At 43.6% G+C, this 22,228-nt stretch overlaps 1 protein-coding gene across 1 annotated transcript in view; it reads right to left on the bottom strand.

The window, feature by feature from the left end:
* Positions 1 to 796: 796 nt before the first annotated feature.
* The window catches only part of LOC126195706 (gastrin/cholecystokinin type B receptor-like), a 343,046-nt gene continuing 321,614 nt past the window's right edge, over positions 797 to 22,228 (bottom strand). Inside the window, exons 9-10 of the mRNA XM_049934335.1 lie at positions 19,435 to 19,599; positions 797 to 922 (exon numbers count right to left, since the gene is read on the bottom strand). Of these exons, the coding sequence (XP_049790292.1) occupies positions 883 to 922; positions 19,435 to 19,599 (205 nt within the window). The 3' untranslated portion in view covers positions 797 to 882. The remainder of the gene's footprint in view (positions 923 to 19,434; positions 19,600 to 22,228) is intronic.

The following is a 22,228-nucleotide window of genomic DNA, read 5'->3' as shown; positions in this document are numbered from 1 at the left end:
GCCCGACAATGGATGGCCACATGTCAGTCAAAAAATCATGGAAGCGATCGCAAAACTCAGATGTACAACACTGTAAAACCGGCCTTACGGTCATGACCTGGCTCCATGTGACTATCATCTCTTTGGGAAACTGAAAGACTCTCTTTGTGGAACGAGGTTTGAAGATGATGACTTCCTTGTGCACGCTGCCAAACAGTGGCTCCGACAGGGTGGTCTAGAATTTTACCGTGCGGGTATACAGGCGCTGGTTCCGAGATGGGGTAAGGCAGTTGAGAGGGATGGAAATTATGTGGAGAAATGAAAATATTGTTCCTAAAGGATGTGTCTACACACTGTGAAATATGTAGAATAAAAGATGGATTTTTAAAAAAATAGTGTGCATTTCTTTTGGAGTGACCCTCGTACAACAGGGGTATAAAAATGTTACAAAAAGTATTAAGCTGACCCGGGTACAATTTTACTCTTTCTTTGCAGCCTTCTTCATCTCAAGACTTGACTCCTAACTTATGACTGGTAACCACGAGACAGTTGTAAGTAATAACAACAGCGGAGACAGAGTGTGATTTTTTGACATGTTTTATTACAACAAAGACACAGACACAAAAATAACAGACACAGAGAGAGTACATCGTGGAGATAATCTACGGTTGCGTTGTGAGCAGTGGTTTGTCTGGCGGTGCGTGGGCGCGGCGCTCAGCAGCGCGCGGCCGCCGCCGGCATGTCTCGCAGGCCGGGCCCGCGCCCCCCGGCTCTGTCCTCGCCGCCTCCGTCGCCGCCTCCGTCGCCGGCCCTGTCCCTGGCTCTGTCCCTGGCTCTGCCCCCGCAGCGGGCGGTGCTGCCGGCCGCCGGCGCTCGCCGCCCGCAGCACCAGCCCGCCAGCCATCAGAAGGCGCTCGTTGTCACCGAGATGCGCCGCCCGCAGCTGCAACACGCCACGCACCCCCTCGTCACTGCGCCGGCCTGACTAGATCATCCTCTGCTCTGAAAAAGACTTAACCCTAGGACGCCTAAGGGGGGGGGGGGGGGGGGTAAGGGGTTCGTTGAACCCGTAATTTCTTTATGTCCCCTGCTTTTGCCCAAGTAACTTTCATACTACATATTCCCTTTGAGTTATTGTTTGTTGGCTATTTTATGAAACGTTAGTGTCAATATATCTCATAGAAAATTGCCGCTTTGAAAGAAAAAATAAATAAGCTTATTATGGGTCCAACAACCCCCCCCCCCCCTTTAGGCTTCCAAGGTACACAAAATTTCCCTTAGTAGGACTTCGTATTTATCATCTCTACAACAATGCAAGTTAGTTTGCTGTTGGTTGGTATTCTTGATATTCACAACAATCGGTTTACTTTCGAAGGAAGTGATTGTTGATCTCAGTCAGCTGTTATTTATCTTGTAAACTTGCAGTGAGTTAGTGCAGTTCCCAACACGTAGGCCTCCAGTAACTTTGGTGTCCTACACAGCAAAAATGAAACCAACTAAAAACTTACTGATGTTGTCAACAATGCACCAAGATAAAGGCACTGTTGGAACAAAGAAATGGCCTCTATCTGTATTTTACTCTCTCATCGACATTTGTGCTATCAATGCAACCACCATATTCATCCAGCAACATCCAAGATGGAGTGACAAGAAACACAACAAAGGGAAACTTTATCTCCTGCAAGCTGGGATGGAACTAGTGAAATTTCAGGTAGAAGAAAGAAGTGCCAATGCAAGAGGGTTATCTAACCAAATTGTTCAATCAATGGAGACTATTCTACAAAAGAAAATCAAAGAAGTGACAACAGAAGCACGTGAGCCCCCTGCAGGGAAAGGTCGGTGCCATATTTGTTTAAGAAAAGCTAAAACAAAGAAGCAGAAATAAAAAAATCTATGTATACCAAAACAGTATTGAGGACAGTGTCATAACATGTGTGTGACACACATTCAGAAAAAATTGTAATATGTCAATCTTTTATTCACTCAATCCAATATTTATAACAATTAACAACATTATTAAACCGATGCCTTAGTTAAAATACATAAACCATTTTGAAAGTTGTAATTTTTCGTCAGTAAACTTATTTAATACCTGTGGGCTCGCCGAACGCGCCCCCCACCCCCACCCTTAGGCATCCAAGTTAGAAAGAAAGGCTTGGGCGTCCTAGGGTTAACAGGCAGGGACATCCTGTCTACTGATTCACGCCACTTCCGTTTATCTGTAAAGTACCACTGCCTTTTAGTCACTACTTTCATTAGTACTGCAAATTAAAGGCAAAACTAATCTGTGTAGTAACGATCTTTTGCGCCAGATAGTATTTCTACAAAATATTATCTGCTTCTATTCAAAGTCTAACTGTCTCGTCAACATCTTGTCTCAACATATTCCAAGATCCAGTGTTTGAGGATACAGCCAATATAAACCCAATGTCGGAAGAAGAGTGGAAAAGACATACAAGCCCTAGTGGTACAGTGACAAACAAAGAGGTATCAGTAGAGAATGTCACAGAAGAACCTTGCTCCCATATCCTGTTGACATACGAAGGAAATGATGCAGCCCCATCGTGAATTTAAAAAAAATTAAAAATACATACATCAAAAAAAGTTTTGTATAACCTCGGTTCCGAGAGTTTCGCACCCTGTACAGAAAATTCGAATAGAGATCAACATAAACATCATTTCCGCCCTTTTTATTGCTCATGAAAACCACACATTGCATGTTGTACCACCATACAGCGAGACCATGAGGATTGGTGGTCCAGAATGCTGTACACACCATTACCTCTAATACCCCGTACCACGTCCTCTTGCATTGATGCAAGATTGATGATTCGTCGTGGCATACGATCCACAACTTCATCAAGGCACTGTTGGTCCAAATTGTTCCACTCCTCAACGGCGATTCGGCGTAGATTCCTCAGAGTGGTTGGTGGGTCATGTCGTCCATAAACAGCCCTTTTCAATCTATCCCAGGCATGTCCGATAGGGTTCTTGTCTGGAGAATATGCTGGCCACTCTAGTCGAGCCATGTCGTTATCCTGAACGAAGTGATTCACAAGATGTGCACGATGGGGAGGTGAGTTGTCGTCCATGAAGATGAATGTCTCACCAATATGCTGCCGATATGGTTGCACTATCAGTCGGAGGATGGCATTCACGTATCGCACAGCCGTTACGGTGCCTTCCATGACCACCAGCGGCTTACGTCGGCCCCACGTAACGCCACCCCAAAAACACGAGGAATCCTCCACGTTGCTGCACTCGCTGGAATTGTGTCTAAGGCATTCATCTAGACCAGGTTGCCTCCAAACACGTCGCCGACGATTCTCTGGCTGAAGGCATATGTGACACTCATCGGTGAAGAGAAAGTGATGCCAAACCTGAGCAGTCCATTCGCCATGTTGTTGGGCCCATCTGTACCGCGCTGTATGGTGTAGTGGCTGCAAAGATGGACCTCGCCATGGACGTCGGGAGTGAAGTTGCACGTCGTGCAGCCTATTGCGCACAGTTTGGGTCGTAACACGACGCCCTGTGGTTGCACGAAAAGCATTATTCAACACGGTGCCGCTGCTGTCAGGTTTCCTACGAGCCATAATCCGTAGGTAGAGGTTACCCACTGCAGCAGTAGGCCTTGGGCGGCCTGAACGAGGCATGGTACCGACACTTCCCTGTCTCTCTGTATCTCCTCCATGTCCGAAAAACATCGCTTTGGTTCACACCGAGACTCCTGGACACTTCCCTTATTGAGAGCCCTTCCTGGGACAAAGCAACAATGAGGGCGCGATCGAACCGCACCATTGACCGTCTAGGCATGGTTGAATTACAGACAACACGAGCTGTGTACCTCCTTCCTGGTGGAATGACTGGAACTGATTGACTATTTGACCCCCTCCGTCTAATAGGCGGTGCTCATGCATGTTTATTTACATCTTTGGGCGGGTTTAGTGACATCTCTGAACAGTGAAAGGAACAGTGTCTGTGATACGACATCCACAGTAAACGTCTATCTTCAGGAGTTCTGGGAACCGGGGTGACGCAAAACTTTGTTTGATGCGTGTAAAAAAAAACGAACGCTACTAGAAAGGATGGAATAAACTCGGAGCTTAGAAAATATGGTGGCACATTGCTATAATTAAGACTACTCCATTTGCATGCGCTCTTGGAATAAACATATATCAAGAGCATAGAGAAGTGTAACTGTCATCCCTCTTTCTAAGAAATCGAGTACCTTTAGTAACTGTAACGGGAGAAGTTTGATACATAGACAACAACATATATGTCAGAGCATGTGTGGGCAAATAGTGGTACATAGGGCACATGCGGCCCGCTAATGGATCTTTTGTGACCTGCCAACAGTGTCAGAATTTGCATGTAACACTTTATACCTTCGCTGAAATACAAAGTTAACTAATGCGTGTAGTCATTTTAAAAGGTGCGGCTCTCCATTAACCTCTACTTCCATAAAGTGACACCCAAGCCAAAACTATTGCCAGCCTCTATATTACAACGACTCGCAGGAGACTGTTCGCTATAAGAGAAACACTTGTTCTAGAATAAGTGTTTGTTTAAGAAAGCGAAGTTCCTACACAAATAGCGTATTGATTATAAAACAATCAATAGAGGAAATACTCGAATTTAATATGGAAATGCATATATCACCCACAGATTACATAAAACAGTTTGACCGTCTAAATGAACAGATACTATGGAGCCGAAGTTATCCTAAACACACCATAAATATTCTGAAAGATATGTGCAGAGACAGTAAATTAATGATTAAAACAAATTCAAGAGTCTCTTATTAGATATTCGTGAATTGGGATGTCAGACATGGGTGCCGTTTATCTCTGATGATATTTAGAGTATACATTCGTTATATCTTAAGACAGGAACAAGAAGTACATCCTTGGTTACAGATACCACAATATGGAACTATAAAATCTTACCTTTTGCGGACGATACATCCATTGTATTTAAGGATGAAATATATTACAATAATGCCATATATAAGCTGCAACTGCTGGGGCAAGTATACGATACAGAAAACTCAATTAACGAAAGAAAGCTGGTGACATTTAAAGGAATAGGGACAGTCAGATCGAAAATTGTTATCAATCACACAGTAAATAGACCAATTAACAATTTTAACTATTTAGGGAAACAAGTTACAAGCACAGTAGAGATGTAGATACGAAGCTTCATCGGTTATAGTACATCTATGGCACTACAAATAGAATCTTAAAGAATGGTGTTAGAAATGACAAACAAATAGAAGTTTATAAAACTAACGACATGAAATCGTGGTCTAGGGGTAACGCCTCTGAAGAGTCCTGGTTCTAACCGAACCAATGCTTAAATTATGAATAAAAGTCATCAGTAATGGCGGCCGAAGACTGATGTCCCCTCGTTCTGTCAACAGCTTTGTCAGTGAGAACGGAGGAGTAGAAAGAGGTTTAGGGTACTCTGTTGTAGTTAGGATGGGAAGGTACCCCTGAAAGGAGGATGAATCGGCACAACAGCATGAGAATGCAGAGATTATGACTGAGAAAGTGAAATTATGATCTCTCCATTGGAAAAACATTCCGGACTAGTTCCCCATTCTGATCTCCGGAAGGAGACAGCTAAGGGGGGATGACCATGAGAAAAAGATTCATTCTACGAGTTGGGGCGTTGAATGTCAAATGTTTAAACGTGGCAGGGAAGCTAGAATATCTGAAAATGGAAATGCTGAGGCTCAGTCTAGGTGTCGTAGTGGTTAGTGAAGTGAAATGGAAAGAAGACTGTAGTGTAGTATCAAGAACAGCAGAAAAATGTTCAAATGTGTGTGAAATCTTATGGGACTTAACTGCTAAGGTCATCGGTCCCTAAGCTTACACACTACTTAACCTAAATTATCCTAAGGACAAACACACACACCCATGCCCGAGGGAGGACTCGAACCTCCGCCGGGACCAGCCCCACAGTCCATGACTGCAGCGCCTTAGACCGCTCGGCTAATACCGCGCGGCAAGAAGAGCGGAAAATGATACAATGGGAGTAAGATTCGTTATAAACAGGGACGTAGGACAGGGAGTGATTTACTGTGAACAGTTCCGTAATAGCGTTCCTCTTGCCAGAATCGTCAGCAAACCAACATCGACAACAATATTTCACATAAACATGCCTTCGTCGCAAGCAGAAGATGAAGAGATAGAGAAGGTATGTGAGGCCATCGAACGTGTAGTTCAGTATGGAAATGGAGACGACAATCTAATAATCATGGTGGAATGGAATACGGTTGTAAGGGAAAGAATAAAAGAAAATGTTATGGTGGAATATCGACTTGGCAGTATCACCGAGAGAGCACTGAGAAAGCAGAAAGACTTCTGCAATATTATTCAGGTGGTACTGGCGAATACTCTGTTCAAGAATCACAAGAGGAAGAGGTATACTTGGAAAAGACCCGGAGGCACTGCAAGATTCCATCTGGATTATATCACGGTCAGACAGAGATTCCGGATTCAGATATTGGATTCTAAAGGGTACTCAGGAGTAGGTATGGACTCAGACCAAAGTTTAGCAATGATGAAGAGTAGATTGAAGTTTAAAATGATGATTCGGGAGAATCAGAGTGGAATGATGTGGGACACTGAAGTACTGGGATACTGAAGTATCGAGAAATGAGACGCAACTGAAGTTCGCTAAGGAAGTGGATACTGCGTCAAGGAATGCCGCAGGAGGCAGGTCAGTTGAAGGGTAGTGGACATCTATAAAAGGGCAATAGTAGGTTCTGGAATGACAAACATAGGTAAAAAGAAGGAAACTGCGAAGAAACCTTGGCTAAGAGAAGAGGTACTTCAAATGATCGACGAAAGAAGGAAGTACAGAAAACATTCAGGGAATGACAGGATAACAGGAATACGTATCAGTTAGATATGAAATAAACAGGAAGTGTAGGCGTGCTAAGGCAAAATAGCTGCAGAAAAATGTGAAGATATCGAAAGAGAAATGATCGTTCATACTCAGCACAGAGAAAATACATAACAACAGACGGTGAAATTGAAAGCAAGGGTGATAACGTACAGAGTGCAATAGATCAGGGAATATCACTATTAAACCCAGAGGAGAGAGCGGGTAGGGGGAAAGAGTACAGCTAAGACCTCTGTGATGGGAACGACTTGTCAGATGATGTGAGAGAAACAACACATAGGGGAACCAGTAGTAGAGTCAGAGTTTAAAGAGCTTTGGAAGATTTGAGATCAGATAAGACAGAAGGAATAGATAAAAAGTCCTCGGAATTTCTGAAGTCGTTTGGAGACGTAGCAATTAAACGACAATTCACATTGTAGCATGTATGAGACTGGCAGATACCATCAGACTTCCACAAAAATATCATCCACACTGTTCCGAAGATAACAGGATATGTTTCGTATGAGAGTTATCGCACGATCTTCTTAACAGCTCACGCATCCAAGTTGCTGACAAGAATAATTTACAGAAGGCTGGGAAAGAAAAATATGTTTATCTGTTAGATGACGATTTGTTTGCCGTTAAGAAACGTAAAGTCTCCGGAGAGGCGGTCCTGACTTGCGCTTGATAATGGAAGCAGGACTGAAGAAAATTCAAGACACTTTTATAGGATTTGTCGAGTTGGGATAAGCATTCGAAAATGTAACATGATACGAGATGTTCGAAATACTGAGAAAAATAGTTACAAACAATATGGAAAATCGGGTACTACACTACATTTATAATAAACATGACGGAATAATGAGACTGGAAGACCAAGAACGAAGTAATCGCATTGGGAAGGGTGTAAGATAGGGATGCAGTCTTTTGCTGCAACCGTTCAATCTGTACATCGAAGGAACTAAGATAGATATGAAAGAAAGATTCGAGACTACGATTAAGATTCAGGGAGAAAGGACATTCTTGATAAGATTTTCTGACGATAACGCTGTCCTCAGCAAAACTGAGGAATAATTACAGGACCTGTTGAATGGAATGAACAGACTAATGAGTACAGGATTTGGATTGAGAGTAAACCAACAAAAGATAAGGAATTCTGCTACCTTGGAAGCAAACTGTGTATGATAGACGAAGCAAAGAGGACACAAAAAGCAGACTAGTTCAGGCTAAGAGGGCATTCTTGTTCAAGATAAGTCTGCTGGTATTAAAACGTAGGCCTTATAGAATGTACATCTGCAGCACAGCCGCATGGATGGCGGAAAAAGCGGAAGAGAAGAAAATCGAACATTTTGAGATGTCGTGGTACAGATGAATATTGAAATTTAGGTAGACTGATATGGTAAGGAATGAGAAAGTTCTCGGCAAAATCGACGAAGAAAGGAACATACGGAATTTAACTGAGAAGGAGAAGGAACAGGTTGAATGCACACACATATTTTGAGACATCAGGGAATAACTCTCACCGTAGTAGAGGGAACTGTAGAGCGGAAAACTGTAGACGAAAACAGAGATAGGAACAAATTCAACAAGTAACTGAGGACGTTGGGTCCTAGTCTGTGAGGAAGAGATTGGCACCGGAGAAGAATTCGTGGCGGGCAGACCTGTCAGAATAAGACTGGTAACTAAAAAAGATAAACAAGTGGAAAGAGAATTTGAGCAGAATGTCAGAAGAAAGTCTGGCGAAACAACTGCTGAGACACAGTCCGAGATGAAGATGCTGCTCTGTCAGGCCCAAAGTGAGATCAAGGATCAACAATAACCTTTCAAGACGGAACAGGAATTTAGGCTAATCGCTGTAAGTGATGATGATGATGTGTGATTCCTTAAAATAAACAACGTAATACAACTAACTGTGAGCTCAGAAGCGTTATTCGATTCTTAAATACTCAGAAGTTAAAACCTCTAGAATTTTACTGTCAGATAAAGGGATTAATACAACAATGAACGAAATAAATGTGTAAATGTGATATGAATATTGCTCAAACAAATAATTTGAAGAAGCGCGCAGAGAAAGTTAGTCTGCAACGCACCTTTTCACGAAGGTCAAGGGTTTCGAGGCGGGTTACGTCTTGCCCGGAAGTGACACCAGGGTAAAGAAAGCTGTGAACATCTGGCTTGTCGCACCTCGCCGTACTAGTTCTAACATCTCCTTGCCTCGTTCGTCACGCATTATTTTACTTCATCTAAAAATTAGTCCACAATTTTGAATCTGAGTTCACCACCAATCTCATTACTGCTCCTCTTTAGTTGTTTCATCTTTCTTAGGTTTGATGTCAATAGATATTCTGTTCTCAGCCGAATGCTAATGACGTTAAACGGGTCCTGCAGATTTTCTTAGCTTTCACCCAGGAAGGCTGAAACGGTCCTGTCTCAACACCTTTCATGTAATTCTTATCTGGCGTTCTTTATTTACATGCAGTCAGTCTAACAGATTTCTCTACTGCTGTCTGTTTTATGCAAATCATAGCTGGGGGAAGGTTAATCATCTCATAGGGAACCATCTTTTGTTGATTTTATTTTTCCTGTGTTCCACATCAGCAACCTGTTTTGTCTCTTGTGGGATTCCTCTCCATGGATACCTGCTACAATGTGTGAAAGAGTGAGAGGAATAAGGTGATGAATGGTGAGGAACAAGGACAAGAGATAAAACAGGTTGCTAATGTGATATTTCGTTTGTAATTGGAAAGTCAGAGTAGTCTTGTCCTTTTATTTTGTTGAGGCTGAATGACTTTCTACTGAAGAATGCGACTAGCCAAATAAAAACCAATCCAAGAGTCTGTGGAAATTTCCACTGGTTTCTCTGTTCAAAATCTGTTCCATAAACGTGAGCGGAACAGGTCAACAACATTCTTGGTGGTTTCTTTATCTCTCATTCGACTGCGTATGCTGCTGCTGCCTCCTGAGCATTTTGCAGATGGACCAGCTCACATCCTCACTCTGTCAAGATGCGTCGATCTCACAGGAGCTAAAGCATATTTCTAAAAAAGCTGGGTATTAGCTCTCGGGTTGCGTCAGTATGTTGAGTAAGAAGTGCTCATACGAGCTAATACATCCCATGTGAGACCACTGACAAAGGCGCTATCTTCTGGAGAAATTATTACTGAAGGTTTTAAATAATCCGTTTTAAATGTAGAAGGACAATTTGCATGCCTTTATTATTAATTTTGGTATCGATTTAGTAATTTAGAGAGTGAGAACGGTGGGTACTGCAATAGAAAGACTTTTAATAAAAATCTTGTACCATAAAGAATGGTAGTGCAGTTCCCTGTGTAATTTCTTTATCATACTGAAGGACTCACTTATTTTTGAGTGCTTTTGCGTGTGAGGGAAGACCTAACGTTTTGGAGCTTAGACGGGCAAACCGAAAATGTTACGGAGAACGGAAATTTGTGTCGTGATCGGAGAGACAGGAAACTTCGTGGAACAGGGACTGCCACGGCATCCCAGGGGGCCACTAAGCATTGTTTAGTTAAAAGCCTCGTGCAGCTGATTGGGTCGCTAGAGTATGGAGAAGCGCCATGGGCTGCAGATGAAGGCTGTTTTGTCATGTTTTGCAGACAGACCTTGTATATAGCCATCGGTCACTTCCTAAAACACGAAGTGTACAAATAATTAGGTCTAGCCTCACGAGCAGTATTTCCTAGTTCCAGAGGCTCTCTGATATGAGGCTATGTGAGAACAAAGATTCGGGATTAGTTTATTACAGTGTGACGTCACGAACACAGAGCTGGCACGGACGTTTTTCAGCAGTAGAGGGGAGGTTTTTCCAGATGACTAGCGTCTGAAGGTGACGCGCAATTTTGACGACTTTATACGTTGTAGGGAAACATCGTTATTGGGCCACAGTGTTTTTTTTTTTTTTCATTTTGCTATTGACAACATACTGTTCATCGATATAAAAGAGTGGATAGCGTAAAGCAAAGCGAAATTTTTACATTCTCGGGCGGATTTTAGTCGATGGCGGCCAATGGAGATTTCGTGGGTGGACTTCCGTCGAGGGGAGCCCCTGAAGATTAGCTGGCTGACTCCGGTCGGTGCCAGATCATTGTCGGGGACTGTTGGCGGGCGGTGGACAAATTGGGGAGGAACACATCTTAGCTGATGACCATGGGATGGTGCTGCAGATATTGCAACGCGCCATCATGTTCTCCGGAGAGTCACCTTCACGCCAACGGTGTTCATCTCGGCACACGAGAAATTCACAGTGAGCATTGAAAGCGGCAAAGGCGAGCTTGTTCATTGCGTTCCGCACATACAGGGTGTTTCAAAAATGACCGGTATATTTGAAACGGCAATAAAAACTAAACGAGCAGCGATAGAAATACACCATTTGTTGCAATATGCTTGGGACAACAGTACATTTTCAGGCAGACAAACTTTCGAAATTACAGTAGTTACAATTTTCAACAACAGATGGCGCTGCGGTCTGGGAAACTCTATAGTACGATATTTTCCACATATCCACCATGCGTAGCAATAATATGGCGTAGTCTCTGAATGAAATTACCCGAAACCTTTGACAACGTGTCTGGCGGAATGGCTTCACATGCAGATGAGATGTACTGCTTCCGCTGTTCAATTGTTTCTGGATTCTGGCGGTACACCTGGTCTTTCAAGTGTCCCCACAGAAAGAAGTCACAGGGGTTCATGTCTGGCGAATAGGGAGGCCAATCCACGCCGCCTCCTGTATGTTTCGGATAGCCCAAAGCAATCACACGATCATCGAAATATTCATTCAGGAAATTAAAGACGTCGGCCGTGCGATGTGGCCGGGCACCATCTTGCATAAACTACGAGGTGTTCGCAGTGTCGTCGAAGGCAGTTTGTACCGCCACAAATTCACGAATAATGTCCAGATAGCGTGATGCAGTAATCGTTTCGGATCTGAAAAATGGGCCAATGATTCCTTTGGAAGACATGGCGGCCCAGACCAGTACTTTTTGAGGATGCAGGGACGATGGGACTGCAACATGGGGCTTTTCGGTTCCCCATATGCGCCAGTTCTGTTTATTGACGAAGCCGTCCAGGTAAAAATAAGCTTCGTCAGTAAACCAAATGCTGCCCACATGCATATCGCCGTCATCAATCCTGTGCACTATATCGTTAGCGAATGTCTCTCGGCCGGCCGCGGTGGTCTCGCGGTTCTAGGCGCGCAGTCCGGAACCGTGCGACCGCTACGGTCGCAGGTTCGAATCCTGCCTCGGGCATGGCTGTGTGTGATGTCCTTAGGTTAGTTAGGTTTAAGTAGTTCTAAGTTCTAGGGGACTGATGACCACACCAGTTGAGTCCCATAGTGCTCAGAGCCATTTGAACCATTTTTTCGAATATCTCTCGTGCAGCAATGGTAGCGGCGCTGAGGGGTTGCCGCGTTTGAATTTTGTATGGATAGAGGTGTAAACTCTGGCGCATGAGACGTTACGTGGACGTTGGCGTCATTTGGACCGCAGCTGCAACACGGCGAACGGAAATCCGAGGCCGCTGTTGCATCACCTGCTGCACTAGCTGCGCGTTGCCCTCTGTGGTTGCCGTACGCGGTCGCCCTACCTTTCCAGCACGTTCATCCGTCACGTTCCCAGTCCGTTGAAATTTTTCAAACAGATCCTTTATTGTATCGCTTTTCGGTCCTTTGGTTACATTAAACCTCCGTTGAAAACTTCGTCTTGTTGCAACAACACTGTGTTCTAGGTGGTGGAATTCCAACACCAGAACAATCCTCTGTTCTAAGGAATAAACCATGTTGTCTACAGCACACTTGCACGTTGTGAACAGCACACGCTTACAGCAGAAAGACGACGTACAGAATGGCGCACCCACAGGCTGCGTTGTCTTCTATATCTTTCACATCACTTGCAGCGCCATCTGTTGTTGAAAATTGTAACTACTGTAATTTCGAAAGTTTGTCCGCCTGAAAATGTACTGTTGTCCCAAGCATATTGCAACAAACGGTGTATTTCTATCGCTGCTCGTTTAGTTTTTATTGCCGTTTCAAATATACCGGTCATTTTTAAAACACCCTGTATGAAATTTTACACGATCGTCAGTCTCAGGTTAAACGTTCATGTATCTGATGTTTTTTTTGTTTTTTTTTTTTTTTGTTCATCAGTCTACTGACTGGTTTGATGCGGCCCGCCCACGAATTCCTTTCCTGTGCTAACCTCTTCATCTCAGAGTAGCACTTGCAACCTACGTCCTCAATTATTTGCTTGACGTATTCCAATCTCTGTCTTCCTCTACAGTTTTGGCCCTCTACAGCTCCCTCTAGTACCATGGAAGTCATTCCCTCATGTCTTAGCAGATGTCCTATCATCCTGTCCCTTCTCCTTATCAGTGTTTTCCACATATTCCTTTCCTCTCCGATTCTGCGTAGAACCTCCTCATTCCTTACCTTATCAGTCCACCTAATTTTCAACATTCGTCTGTAGCACCACATTTCAAGTGCTTCGATTCACTTCTGTTCCGGTTTTCCCACAGTCCATGTTTCACTACCATACAATGCTGTACTCCAGACGTACATCCTCAGCAATTTCTTCCTAAAAATGGTTCAAATGGCTCTGGGCACTATGGGACTTAACATCTGAGGTCATCAGTCCCCTAGAACTTAGAACTACTTAAACCTAACTAACCTAAGGACAACACAGACATCCATGCCCGAGGCAGGATTCGAACCTGCGACCGTAGCGGTCGCGCGGTTCCAGACTGAAGCACATAGAACCGCTTGGCCACATCGGCCGGCTTTCTTCCTAAAATTAAGGCCGGTATTTGATATTAGTAGACTTCTCTTTGCCAGAAATGCCTTTTTTGCCATAGCGAGTCTGCTTTTGATGTCCTCCTTGCTCCGTTCGTCATTGGTTATTTTACTGCCTAGGTAGCAGAATTCCTTAACTTCATTGACTTCATGACCATCTATCCTGATGTTAAGTTTCTCGCTGTTCTCATTTCTACTACTTCTTATTATCTTCGTCTTTCTCCGATTTACTCTCAAACCATACTGTGTACTCATTAGACTGTTCATTCCGTTCAGCAGATCATTTAATTCTTCTTCACTTTCACTCAGGATAGCAATGTCATCAGCGAATCGTATCATTGATATCCTTTCACCTTGTACTTTAATTCCACTCCTGAACCTTTCTTTTATTCCCATCATTGCTTCCTCGATGTACAGATTGAAGAGTAGGGGCGAGAGGCTACAGCCTTGTCTTACACCCTTCTTAATACGAGCACTTCGTTCTTGATCGTCCACTCTTATTATTCCCTCTTGGTTGTTGTACATATTGTAAATGACCCGTCTCTCCCTATAGCTTACCCCTACTTTTTTCAGAATCTGGAACAGCTTGCACCATTTTATATTGTCGAACGCTTTTTCGAGGTCGACAAATCCTATGAAAGTGTCTTGATTTTTCTTTAGCCTTGCTTCCATTATTAGCCGTAACGTCAGAATTGCCTCTCTCGTCCCTTTACTTTTCCTAAAGCCAAACTGATCTTCATCAAGCGCATTCTCAATTTTCTTTTCCATTCTTCTGTATATTATTCTTGTAAGCAGCTTCGATGCATGAGCTGTTAAGCTGATTGTGCGATAATTCTCGCACTTGTTAGCTCTTGCCGTCTTCGGAATTGTGTGGATGATGCTTTTCCGAAAGTCAGATGGTAATCGCCAGACTCATATATTCTACACACCAACGTGAATAGTCGTTTTGTTGCCACTTCCCCCATTGATTTTAGAACTGCTGATGGAATGTTATCTATCCCTTCTGCCTTATTTGACCGTAAGTCCTCCAAAGCTCTTTTAAATTCCGATTCTAATACTGGATCCCCTATCTCTTCTAAATCGACTCCTGTTTCTTCTTCTATCACATCAGACAAATCTTCCCCCTCATAGAGGCTTTCAATGTATTCTTTCCACCTATCTGCTCTCTCCTCTGCATTTAACAGTGGAATTCCCGTTGCACTCTTAATGTTACCACCGTTGCTATTAATGTCACCAAAGGTTGTTTTGACTTTTCTGTATGCTGAGTCTGTCCTTCCGACAATCATGTCTTTTTCGATGTCTTCACATTTTTCCTGCAGTCATTTCGTCTTAGTTTCCCTGCACTTCCTATTTATTTCATTCCTCAGCGACTTGTATTTCTGTATTCCTGATTTTCCCGGAACATTTTTGTACTTCCTCCTTTCATCAATCAACTGAAGTATTTCTTCTGTTACCCATGGTTTCTTCGCTGCTACCTTCTTTGTACCTATGTTTTCCTTCCCAACCTCTGTGATGGCCCTTTTTAGAGATGTCCATTGCTCTTCAACTGTACTGCCTACTGCGCTATTCCTTATTGCTGTATCTATAGCGTTAGAGAACTTCAAACGTATCTCGTCATTCCTTAGTACTTCCGTATCCCACTTCTTTGCATATTGATTCTTCCTGACTAATGTCTTGAACTTCAGCCTACTATTCATCCCTACTATATTGTGATCTGAGTCTATATCTGCTCCTGGGTACGCCTTACAATCCAGTATCTGATTTCGGAATCTCTGTCTGACCATGATGTAATCCTATTGAAATCTTCCCGTATCTCCCGGCCTTTTCCAAGTATACCTCCTCCTCTTGTGATTCTTGAACAGGGTATTCGCTATTACTAGCTGAAACTTGTTACAGAACTCAATTAGTCTTTCTCCTCTTTCATTCCTTGTCCCAAGCCCATATTCTCCTGTAACCTTTTCTTCTACTCCTTCCCCTACAACTGCATTCCAGTCGCCCATGACTATTAGATTTTCGTCCCCCTTTACATACTGCATTACCCTTTCAATATCCTCATACACTTTCTCTATTTCAAGCTGAAGGCTTGCGACGTCGGCATGTATACCTGAACTATTGTTGTCGGTGTTGGTCTGCTGTCGATTCTGATTAGAACAACCCGGTCACTGAACTGTTCACAGTAACACACCCTCTGCCCTACCTTCCTATTCATAACGAATCCTACACCTGTTATACCATTTTCTGCTGTTGTTGATATTACCCGATACTCATCTGACCAGAAATCCTTGTCTTCCTTCCACTTCACTTCACTGACCCCTACTATATCTAGATTGAGCCTTTGCATTTCCCTTTTCAGATTTTCTAGTTTCCCTACCACGTTTAAGCTTCTGACATTCCACGCCCGACTCGTAGAACGTTATCCTTTCGTTGATTATTCATTCTTTTTCTCATTGTAACCTCACCCTTGGCAGTCCCTCCCGGAGATCCGAATGGGGGACTATTCCGGAATCTTTTGCCAATGGAGAGATCATCATGACACTTCTTCAATTACAGGCCACATGTCCTGTGGATACACGTTACGTGTCTTTAATGCAGTGGTTTCCATTACCTTCTGCATCCTCATGTCGTTGATCATTGCTGATTCTTCTGCCTTTAGGGGCAATTTCCCACCCCTAGGACAAGAGAGTGCCCTGAACCTCTATCCGCTCCTCCGCCCTCTGACAAGGCCGTTGGCAGAATGAGGCTGACTTCTTATGCCAGAAGTCTTCGGCCGCCAATGCTGATTATTTATCAAAATTTAGGCAGTGGCGGGGATCGAACCCGGGACCGAAGACGTTTTGATTATGAATCAAAGACGCTACCCCTTTTTTTTTTTTTTTTTTTTTTTTTTTTGGATCTCATTTTGTTCTATTTTGTTCGTTGTACATGATCGGGGCGGACGTCTCATGACACCCGTTCAGTTTAAGCGTTGAACCGTTCACTCAGTTTTTTTTTTATTACAGAGGGTAGCGAAACCCTCTGACCGAACACGCTGAGCTACCGTGCCGGCTACCCCTAGATCACGGGTATTGGTGTATCTGATACATCTATTAAATCACTCAACAAGCTTCGAGTTACTGTGTTTTTAGGCTGGAATTTTAGCGGGTAAATTTTAGTGTCACATCGGGATTTGAATTATGTGGGTGAAATTTTGTCATATAGAGAGTAACACTACTAAGCCATAGTCATCTATAACCAGAAAGTTCATACAGATAGAATTTATCAACTGTTTCACTGCCTCTTCCTCATGAATATGATAATCAGTGTTTAATGAAATAAATTATGAAGTCTAAATGAGAGATTGCGTTTTTCACATACCCTCCTGTCACAGTAATTAATATGCACATCTCCCACTTTAGTATCTGTTCCTAGGGTCTAATATCGCGCTAGCCATCTAAATTTGTGAAACTTATATATTCATAGGGTAGATCGTTCACAAGTGGTCGGCCCACAATTTAGTTTTCTGTGTTGGGGAGTTCAAATCACGAAAGGGGGATGTTGCACATTCGCTGGACCGTTGTACGGAAATCGGGGTAGGAATTTCCGCTGCAAACTTGAAATAATGTAGTGTGGCTTATTCTGTTAACGTTTTCAACTGGCATTTAAATGTGTAGAATCAGTATATAACGAGGCTTTTCGTCATCTTGTTGTTGTTGTCGTCTTCAATCCGAAGACTGATTTGACCGCAAACTCTCCATGTTACTCTCGCCTATGGGAGCCTTTTCATTTCCGAATATCTCCGAATAACTGCTGCAACCACGTCCTTCTGAATACGCTTACTGTATTTATTTCTTCGTCTCCCTCTACCAATTTTACCTCCCTCCCTCCACTCTTGACTACAATGTTAAATTGGTGATCTTTTGATGGCTTAGATTGTGTCATATGAACCGATTCCTTCTTTTGCTGAAGTTGTGCCACAAATTTCTTGTCTCGCCAATTCTATTCAGTGCCTCGTCATTAGTTAAGTGACCTACCCATCTAATCTCCAAAATTCCTCTGTAGCACCACATTTCGAAAGCCTCTACTTCTTTTATCTAAACTGTTTATCGTCCATTTTTCACTTCCGTACATGGCTACACCCCAGACAAACGCCTTCATAAAAGACTTCCTAAGACTAAGTCCATCTTCGACGCTAGCAAATTTCTCTCCTTCAGAAATGTTTTTCTTGCGATTGCCGATCTACATTATATGTCCTCCATACTTGGACCATCATCATTTGTTTTACTGCCCATATGGTAAAACTATTCTACTACTTTGTGTGTCTCTTTTCCTAATCTAATTTCCTCAGTATGACCTGATTTAGTTCGACTACATTCCATTATCGTTTTTTTTTTTTTTTTTTTTTTTTGTTTTCGTTGATTTCATCTTAAACCCCCCTTTAAAGACACTGTCCATTCTGGTAAACTGCTCTTCTAAATCCTTTGCGATCTCTGACAGAAACACATTGTCATCGGCATAGCTCAGAGTTCTTATTTCTTCTCACTCAACTTGAATTCCTACTCCAAATTTTTCCTTGACTTCCTTTATTGCTTGCTCAGTTTACAGACTTAATGCCATCATGGATTGGCTACAACTCTACCTCCTTTCATTCCCAAGCACTGATTCCCTTCCATGCCCATCGACTCTTACAAGTGCCCTCTTGTTTCTGTAGAAGTTGTAAGTACTAGTAGTCTTTCGCTTCCTGTATTTTACCTCCACTACCTTCAGAATTTCAAAGAGAGTATTCCGGCCAACATCGTCAAAAGCTATCTCTAAGTCTACAAATCCTATAAATGCCAATTTGTTTAATTTATCTTCTAAGACAAGTCATAGGGTGAGTATTACCTCGTCTGTTCCTGTATTTCCCTAGAATCCAAACTGATCTTCCTTGAGGTCTGCTTCTACTAGAATGAGATTTTCACTCTGCAGTGGAGTGTGCGCTGATATGAAACATCCTGGCAGATTAAAACTGTGTGCCGGACCGAGACTCGAACTCGGGACCTTTGCCTTTCGCGGGCAATGGCTCTACCAACTGAACTACTCAAGCATGACTTACGCCCCGTCCTCACAGCTTTACTTCTGCCAGTATCTTGTCTCCTACCTGTCCTGCGAACCTTGCAGAACTAGCACTCCTGAGAGAAAGGATATTGCGGATACATGGCTTAGCCATAACCTGGAGGATGTTTCCAGAATGAGATTTTCACTCTGCAGCGGAGTGTGCTCTGATATGAAACATCTGGCAGAAGCCATGTCTCCGCAGTATCCTTTCTTTCAGGAGTGCTAGTTGTGCAAGGTTCGCAGGAGAGCTTCTGTAAAGTTTGGAAGGTAGGAGACGAGATACTGGCAGAACTAAAGCTGTGATGACGGGGCGTGAGTCGTGCTTGGGTAGCTCAGTTGGTAGAGCTCTTGCCCGCGAAAGGCAAAGGTCCCGAGTTCGAGTCTCGGTGTGGCACACAGTTTTAATCTGCCAGGAAGTTTCTGCTTCTACTAGTTTTCCCATTCTTCTGTAAGGAATCTGTGTTAGTATTTTGCAGCCATGACTTATTCAGATGACAGGTAATTTTCAGAACTGTCAGCAACTACTTTCTTCGGAACTCGGCTCTTAACAGTTCAAAAAAAAGTAGACACCTATTGGAGCAATGCCATCAGTGAAACCTATCACTGACTTCGTTCAGCAGGTAGTGTATTGCACCGTCAGAAGTGCCCAGAGGGCCTCTAGAGAGGATATACTGTGTGTCGGCACGTACCTGGGGTCCGTGGTGTAGCGGACTGAAGTGCTGCGAGTGTGGGACAACGAGGATGGCCGGAGCCGCAGGCCGGCGCTGCCGCGGTAGCAGCAGCGGCACAGCGCCTTGTAGAAGCTCTCCCTGAAGTTCTTCGACATGAAGCCGTACACGATCGGGTTGATGCAGCTGCAACACGCCAACACACCAGTCACTCGTCCCGTGCTGCACCCACTGCAGCCAGTGTCAGAGTATTTCAAACAAGATCACCGAGCCAAATGGTGGTCAACCAGATAAAAGACCACACCGGTCACTTTGGAGCAATGTACACTAACTGATCAAAATTACCCAGCCCCCCATCAGCGGTTGTATATAATTGCTAAGCGTGGAACTATTGTATCGGCATACTCTGAAAGGAACCTGTCTGGTATACAATCTGGACTGTTGGCCTTGCCTCTCTTAAGTGATTTAAGCTGCTTTGCTACTATCAGGATATCTACTTCTATGTTTCTCATCTTGTCAGTTGTTCTGGATTGGAATTTAGGAATATACACTTCGTCTTCTTTGGTGAAGGAGTTTCGGAAAACTATGTTTAATAACTCTGCTTCAGTGGCACTGTCATCAGTGACCTCACAGTTGTTATCCAGCAGTGAAGGTATTGTTTGCGTCTTGCAACTGGTGTGCTTTATGTATGATCAGGATTTCTTTGGGTTTTCTGCCAGATTCCGAGACAGAGTTTCCTTGTGGAAATTATTAAAAGCATCTCGCATGAAGCACGAGCTATATTTCGAACTTGTGCAAAACTTTGCTAGTCTTGGGGATTTTGTGTTCTTTTAAATTTGGCATGCTTCTTTCGTTGCTTCTGCAACAGCGATCTGACCCGTTTTGTGTACCATGGGGTCGATAAGTACCGTCACTGAATAATTTATGTGGTAAATATCTCTCAATTGCCGTCGATACTATTTCTTTGAAATCATTCCATATCTCTTCTACGCTGGCATGATCAGATCGGAAAGAGAGGAGACTTTTTCTTAAAAAGGCGTTAAGAGCATTTTTATTAGCTTTCTAAATAGATGTATTTTGCGTTTCTCTTTTATGGTTGTGGGTGTTACGATATTCACCGCAGCAGCAACTGCCTTGTCACCCCTTATCCCTGTATCCGTCATGATACTCCCTATTTGTCCAGGAATATTTGTCGCTTCGAGTGGGCTCTTGAACTAATTGTTCAAAATAATTTTCTGAGAAAGCATTCAGTACAATTTCGGATGACGTTTTATGCCTGCCGCCGGCTTTAGACATATAATTTTTTCCAGCATATCGAGGGTACATTGCCGGCCGGAGTGGCCGTGCGGTTCTAGGCGTTACAGTTTGGAACCGAGCGACCGCTACGGTCGCAGGTTCGAATCCTGCCTCGGACATGGATGTGTGTGATGTCCTTAGGTTAGTTAGGTTTAATTAGTTCTAAGTTCTAGGCGACTGATGACCTCAGAAGTTAAGTCGCATAGTGCTCAGAGCCATTTTTGAGGGTACATTGAAGTCACCACCGACTATAATTGTATGAGTGGGGTGCCTATTTGAAATGAGACTGAAGTTTTCTTTGACCTGTTCAGCAATATATCTTCTGAGTCGAAGAATCGGTAAAACGATCCAGTAAATAGTTTAGTCCGATTGTCAAGTATAGCCTCTACCCAACTATTTCGCAGGATCTATAAACTTGAATTTCACTACATGGTAAACTACTTCTGATAGCAATAACTACTCCACCACCAATTGTATTTAATCTATCCTTTCTGAATACTGTAAGGTAGTTTGAAAAAAATTTCGGCTGAACTTATTTCCGGCTTTAGCCAGCTTTGCATACCTATAACTGTTTGAGCTTCAGCGCTTTCTAGAGCTTGGAGCTCAGGTGGTGGTGGTGGTTAGTGTTTAACGTCCCGTCAACTACGAGGTCATTAGAGACGGAGCGCAAGCTCGGGTTAGGGAAGGATTGGGAAGGAAATCGGCCGTGCCCTTTCAAAGGAACCATCCCGGCATTTGCCTGAAACGATTTAGGGAAATCACGGAAAACCTAAATCAGGATGGCTGGAGACGGGATTGAACCGTCGTCCTCCCGAATGCGAGTCCAGTGTGCTACCACTGCGCCACCTCGCTCGGTTGGAGCTCAGGTTCTTTCTCAATACAGCAATGACAATTTACAATTACAATACCGATTGTTGCTACAACTACCTTACTCTGTTTTACCTGCCCGCTTTTAGACGGATGCACATTTTTTGGTTTCCTGAGACCCTCTAACAAAAAAAAAAAAAAAAATTTCACTCCCTTCCACACAGCCCCCGCTACCCGTGTAGCCGCTTCCAGTGTGTAGTCGACTCTGGACCTATTAAGGGGAACCCGTAAGTCAAGGAATCTGCAGCCTACACGGTCACAGAACCGCCTAAGCCTCTGATTCAGACCCTCCACTTGGCTCTGCACAAATGGACCACAGTAGGTACTGCAGATGCTACAGATGGTGAGCTCCGCCTTAATCTCGCAAGACTGGCAGTCTTCACCATTTCCGCTAGCCGCCTGAAACCAGAGAGAATCTCCTCCGATCCGAAGCGACACACGTCATTGACACTGTCATGGGCCACCACCTCTACTCTTCATGGCATCCTGAAGCACCCGTTCCACATCCGGAATGACTCCTCCCGGTATGCACACAGGAGTGCACGCTGGTTTCCTTCCCCTTCTTGCCAGACATATACCTAAGGAGCCCCATTACGCGCCTAACGTTGGAGCTCCCAACTACCAGCAAACCCCACCCTCTGTGAATGCGCAG

This window comes from Schistocerca nitens, chromosome 7, assembly GCF_023898315.1.
Source record: "Schistocerca nitens isolate TAMUIC-IGC-003100 chromosome 7, iqSchNite1.1, whole genome shotgun sequence".
NCBI classification, from domain to species: domain Eukaryota; kingdom Metazoa; phylum Arthropoda; class Insecta; order Orthoptera; family Acrididae; genus Schistocerca; species Schistocerca nitens.
This window is presented reverse-complemented; position numbering and strand designations above follow the sequence as displayed.